The sequence below is a fragment of the Leopardus geoffroyi genome, chromosome D1 (assembly GCF_018350155.1).
Source record: "Leopardus geoffroyi isolate Oge1 chromosome D1, O.geoffroyi_Oge1_pat1.0, whole genome shotgun sequence".
Lineage (NCBI taxonomy): Eukaryota > Metazoa > Chordata > Mammalia > Carnivora > Felidae > Leopardus > Leopardus geoffroyi.
The window spans coordinates 35,638,637-35,644,727 of record NC_059329.1 but is presented as its reverse complement, the minus strand read 5'-3'; the positions used below and the strand labels follow the sequence as shown (position 1 = coordinate 35,644,727).

The 6,091-nt window shown below is 38.4% G+C and overlaps 1 protein-coding gene across 1 annotated transcript; it reads left to right on the top strand.

Annotated features, from left to right (window-relative positions):
- The first annotated feature begins 3,208 nt into the window (after positions 1-3,208).
- LOC123600383 (60S acidic ribosomal protein P1-like) lies at positions 3,209-5,344 on the top strand. The gene is made up of 3 exons (XM_045482454.1): positions 3,209-3,221; positions 4,551-4,615; positions 5,121-5,344. Exons 1-3 carry the CDS (start codon positions 3,209-3,211, stop codon positions 5,307-5,309), a joined length of 267 nt encoding a protein of 88 aa, XP_045338410.1. The 3' UTR covers positions 5,310-5,344.
- The last annotated feature ends 747 nt before the right edge of the window (positions 5,345-6,091 follow it).

Genomic DNA, 6,091 nt, shown 5'->3' with positions numbered 1-6,091 from the left:
ATACTTTCTCTTTATTTTTTGCATGTCTATTACTGTATTTGATTCATGGTTACCATTAGATTTATATATAACATCTTATGTATATAGCAGTTCTAGGGACACTTGGGTAGCTCAGTTGGTTAGGCATCCGACTTGGGGTCAGGTCATGATCTCACGGTCCATGGGTTTGAGCCCTGTGTCGGGCTCTATGCTGACTGCTCAGAGCCTGGAGCCTGCTTCAGATTCTGTGTCTCCCTCTCTCTCTGCCCCTCCCCTTCTTGCTCTCTCTCTCTCAAAAATAAACGTTAAAAAAATTATGTATATAACAGTTCTACATGAAGCTGATGATCACTTCCATTCTTTACTCCTCTTTCCACACCCCACAATTTAGTTATATAGTTCATACTTCACATTGTTCAGTTTTTGGAATTCTTTGATTTTTATAATATACATAATTTTACTCCTTTTGTGCTTCATAATTTTCTCACTCCTTATGGTCATTCCTTTCTGCTCAAAGAGTCTCCTTTAACATGTATTGTAGGGTTGGTATATTAATCGTAAATCTTTTAACTTTTGTTTGTCTGGGAAACTGTTTATCTCCACTTCTATTATGAATGACAGACTTTTTGAATTGAGTATTCTAAACTACATATTTTTTTTTCTTTCAGAACTTTGAATATATCATGCCACAAACTTCTGATGTGCAAAGTTTCTGCTGAGAAATCAATTGGCAGCCTGCTGGGGTTTCCCTGTGTGAAACTGTTTTATTTCTCCCCTTTTAAAATTCTCTCTTTATCACTGCTTTTCACCATTTTTATTACTATGTGTCTTGGTGTGGGCTTCCTTGGGTTGATTTTCTTGAGGGCACTCTCTACCTCCTGGACCTAGATTTCTGTTTTCTTCCTTAGATTTGGTATGTTTTCAGATATTATTTCTCAAATAAATTTTCTGCTCCCCTTTCTCTCTCTTCTTCTTCTGGGATCTCTATAATGCTAATGTTATTGCACTTTATGTTATTTCTGAGTTCCCTAAGTACTCTCATTTTGCATATATATTTTTTTCCTTCATCTGCTCAGCTTGCTTACTTTCCATTATTCTGTCCTCCAGGTCACTCATGTATTCTTTGCTTACTCTAGTCTGCTATTTTTTCCATATTTTTAAAATCTAATTAATTATGTTCTTCACTTCCATTTTTTTTCTCTTTGTTAAGGGTCTCATTGATGTCTTCCACTCGTTTCTCAAGTTCTGTGAGTACTTTAATGATTATTACTTTAAATTCTCTATCAGGAGTATCACTTACCTCCATTTTTCTAACATCTCTTGCTGTGAGTTTGTCTTGTTCATTCATTTGGGACATATTTCTCTGTGTCCTCATCTTGTCTAACTCTCTGTGTCTGTTTCTTCATGTTGGGAGAGTCAGCTATGTATATTGCTCTTGAAAGTAGCGGTCTTATGAAGAAGAGGTCCTGTATTGCACTGTAGTGGAGTGTCCCCTATTTATCAGAAGCTGCTACATCAAGGGTGTCTCCTCTATGTGTTGCCTTTCCCTGCTGTTATTGTTGAGCTGCTATTTTCCTTCAGTTGAATCATCTGAAGTGGGTCTCTTTGCCTGATGGGGCTGTGTTTGATCATATGGTGATAGTGAACCAGTCTGAGGCTGCCTTGGGCTTGAGTTGAGTCAGACCAGTCATTGGCCAGAGATGAAATTGTACCAAACTGCAGGGTGTTTCCTCCATGTTTTCCCCTAAGAAGATTTTGTAGGTGGTCCAGGTCTGTAATCTGACCAGCTATATGCCCCTGCATACTGCTGGGGTCACGATATGACTTCTGTATGTGGTTATCTTTCCCTTTTCCTGGGGCAGAAATCACTATGAAGTGGTGTTGGCCCCTGTTCAGGCTGCTTGCACACTACCAGGCTTGTGGCTGTGGTTGGAATGGACTCTGTCTGAGAGTGTATTGGAGGCGGCAGATCCTCAACATGCACAGGAGGGGGATGTTTTAGCAAGGTTAGTGCACTGGTCCTCTGCAAGAGGGGATCTGCCACTCTTGCAAGTAAGACCAAGTCCAGATGGGTTGGAAGTTATATATATGAAAAATACGTGGGTCAGGAGACATGGTGTTAGCAATATTTGCACTCATCTTCTTGGCAGGGGAACCCACAACACTGGGACCGAGGCAGGTCTGACTTGAGGGGGCAGATCTGCCATAGTACATGGAACAGGGGGGGAGTATAAGCAAGTCAGATAGCAAACATGAGTGCTGCACTGGTTTCCACAGGTTCCCATGTGTTTATGCTGGAGCAGGGGAAGGAAATGACATTTTCCAACTCCCTTGTTTCTGGAGGAGTCTCCCAAGGATCTCTGTCTTTCCAGCTCATGCTCTGAGATTAGTATAACTCTCCCTCATGTGTATGCCTTAGACATTTTTCAAACTGTGGCTTCTATTGTTGTATCTCTGAAAGCTATTTGTTGTTGTGTCTTTTTTTTTTTTTATAAACATTTTACTTTATTTTTTTAATTTTTTTTTCCAACGTTTTTATTTATTTTTGGGACAGAGAGCGACAGAGCATGAACGGGGGAGGGGCAGAGAGAGAGGGAGACACAGAATCGGAAACAGGCTCCAGGCTCCGAGCCATCAGCCCAGAGCCTGAGGCGGGGCTCGAACTCACGGACCGCGAGATCGTGACCTGGCTGAAGTCGGACGCTTAACCGACTGCGCCACCCAGGCGCCCCATTGTGTCTTTTTAAGAGCAGGGACTCAGTTTCCTATGTCCCCACCAGCTATCCCAGAGCAGATCCTGATGATTTGTAAAGTTTCAGATTTTAAGTCCTGCTGGTTGTCAGAACTCATGAAATCAGCTCCCCTTGGTTTTCAAAGCCAAATGTTATGGTAATTTGTGTTCCCACATGTAGGCTCACTGGTATGAAAGTCTGTTTCTCTCCCTTTCCTGCATTCGTGGATACCTCCCTCCCACAGACAGACTATGGTTTGGTTTAGCTCCCCACCATGTTTCTATCCTTTCCTTCATTCTTTAATGTGGCCTCTTCTCTACATTTAGTCATAGGGTTTGTTCTGCCAGGCTTTGGGTCATTTTCTGGGTTACCTACACTGGGTTACCTATCTAGTTGTATCCATAGAAGGAGGTGAGCTTAGGGTCATCCTACTCTTCCATTTTCCCAGTAATTTGTTCACAGGACTTAACTCTATTAAGTAACAAACATATGGAAACATGATTCACACAGGTAGATTGGAAGATAATGCATCTGATTTTATTTTAATCCAAATATTAACTGAGTCTATAGGGACTATCTTTTGAATCACAATTTTTAAAAATCACTTATTTATCTGTTATGAAAAATAAAAGTAGGGGCACCCGGATGGCTCAGTCTGTTGAGCTTCCGACTTTGGTTCGGGTCATGATCTCACAGTGCAAGGGTTTGAGCCCCATATTGGGCTTTGCACTGACAGTGTGGAGCCTGCTTTGGACTCTGTCTCCCTCTCTCTGCCCCTCATCTTCTTGTGCTCTCTCTTTTTCTCAAAAATAAACATTAAAAAATAAATAAAAATAATAATTACTATTAATTAATTATAATATTCTTTATCATTTATTTATAAACCATAACTATGCAAAGACCTTTTTTTTTTTTGGTCAAGATATGTCAAAAGAATTTATTTTTGGATAATCAATTTATTGCAATGCTCTATATACATTAATATAATACTAAACTTTTGATAATTTGCTGAGGACTAGGATATCATATTAAATAAAACATATTCTAAATAAAATAATTTTTAAAACACTATGGGATTTTTAAAGGATATATTTGTTTCAGAATATGCCATCAAATAGAAAAAGTTTCCTTGTATAATTTGATTATAATTAGGGCAATATAATTGGTACATACTATTATCAGAATATGACATTATAATATATAGAAGGATAAAATTAAAATGAACTGTAATCATAAATAAAGGCTTTATGGCAGAGTTGATGTGTGCTGAGTCTTGAAATAGATGTGGATTTGAAATGGTAGAGATGAGAGGAGGAAGCAATGTGAGACTGAGCTTTTGAGCACAGCATGCTGGCAAGTGAAAAAGATGGACTCTCTATGAGTCTAGAGAATAAATGTTAATAATGAATATTGTAAAAGTGATTTTTTATACCCATAATAATTATGACCTCATAAAAGTGACATAAAATTTATTATTAATGACAAATTATAGAAGCAATATTAGTAGTAGCTGTTTTACTTGTAAGGCAATTATCAACGGTGATTAAGGTTTAAGTAATTAAACCAAAGCTAAATTTCATTGATTTAACTAATACCAATGAACAACTGCTAATTTATTCTCAAACATACTTTATTGAATGTCTATCATGGACCAGTGGAGTGGACCTAAATTAGCCTACTTGAAGTACAAAAATGAGTAAGGCATATTATTCAGGTTTAAATATAACTATTATTCTGTTACTCTATTAAGAAAGGCACTTATACCTTCCCCATTGAGGTGAGGCCCTCATTTCATCTGGTAACAAACACCAGTCAGCACTCCTCTGTCTGTCTGCCTAGTGGCTTCTGTCTGTGAGCTTGCCTGCATCTACCTGGCACTCATCCTGCATGACAAGGAGGTGCTGGTCTCAGAGAATAAGATCAATGCCCTTATTAAAACAGTGGGTATACTTCCATCTGCAACAATGTGGATGGAACTGGAGGGTATTAGGTTAAGTGAAATAAGCCAGTCGGAGAAAGACAGATATCATATGTTTTCAATCATATGTGGAACTTGAGAAGCTAACAGAAGACATGAGGGAAGGAAAGGGGAAAAAATAGTTTCAAACAGAGAGGGAGGAAAACCATAAAAGACTCTTAAATACAGAGAATTAACTGAGGGTTGATGGCAGGGCTGGGGGAGAGGGCAAAATGGATGATGGACATTGAGGAGGGCACTTGTTGGGATGAGCCCTGGGTGTTGTATGTAAGTGATGAATCACAGGAATATACCCCCAAAACCAAGAGCACACTGTATACACTGTATGTTAGCTAACTTGACAATAAATTATATTACACAAAACAAAACAAAACAAAACAGCACATGTAAATGTTGAAACTTTCTGACTGGGTTTGTTTGCAAAGGCCTAGGCCAATGCCAATGTAAGGAGTCTCATCTGCAATGTAGGGGCTAGTGGACCCACCCCAGCAGTGGGTGCTGCACCAGCAGGAGTTTCTGCACCCTCCATCACTGCTGTTGCAACTGAGAATAAAGTAAAAGCAAAGAAAAAAGAATTCAAGGAGTCTGATGATGACATGGGCTTTGGTCTTTTTGAGTAAACCTCTTCTGTAACCTGTTCAATAAAAAGCTTAACACCTTTTTAAAAAAAGAAAGAAAAGAAAGGCACTTATATAAATATGTATATTATTAAAAAATGTAATGCTTTCAGAGACTGATAAAGGGGCTGAGTCAGGGGGAAAAGGATATTTGCATGGTTCCAAGTGTCTCCCAACAGATTGCTAATTAGTTGCAAGAGTAAATAAAATGATAGAAATACAGTAGAGAAACTAGAATCTTTTTTATGTGAGTAATCAAAGTTAATATAAGCATATCATGAGCCCCCAGCCATGGACCTGTAAAAGGACACAATAACATCACTATGTAGTGTTACTCTCTGGAGTATTATACCCATGTTAGAGCAGAAATATAGAGAGGTTGAATAAATGGCCCAAGAATACATAGGTAGAAAGTAGAACTAAAGTTAACACTCAAGTGAGTATCTCCAAATCTCTGTTCTTAACTACCATTGGCATGCAAAAGAATAAAACTTGTTTTTATTTAAAATGTATAGCATTGTTTTTGCCTCGTGTGTGTGTGTGTGTGTGTGTGTGTGTGTGTTACTATACAATGCTATACTGGTTTCAGGTGTACAACATAGTGATTTAACAACTTTATATGTTACACAATGCTCACCATGAAAAGTTTAATTACCTCTATCATGGAACCGTATTATATTATTATGGACTATATTCACTATGCTGCACTTTTCATCCTTGTGACTTATTTGTAGCAGAAAGTTTTGTACTTCTTAATCCCCTTCACCAATTTTTCCCATCCCTCC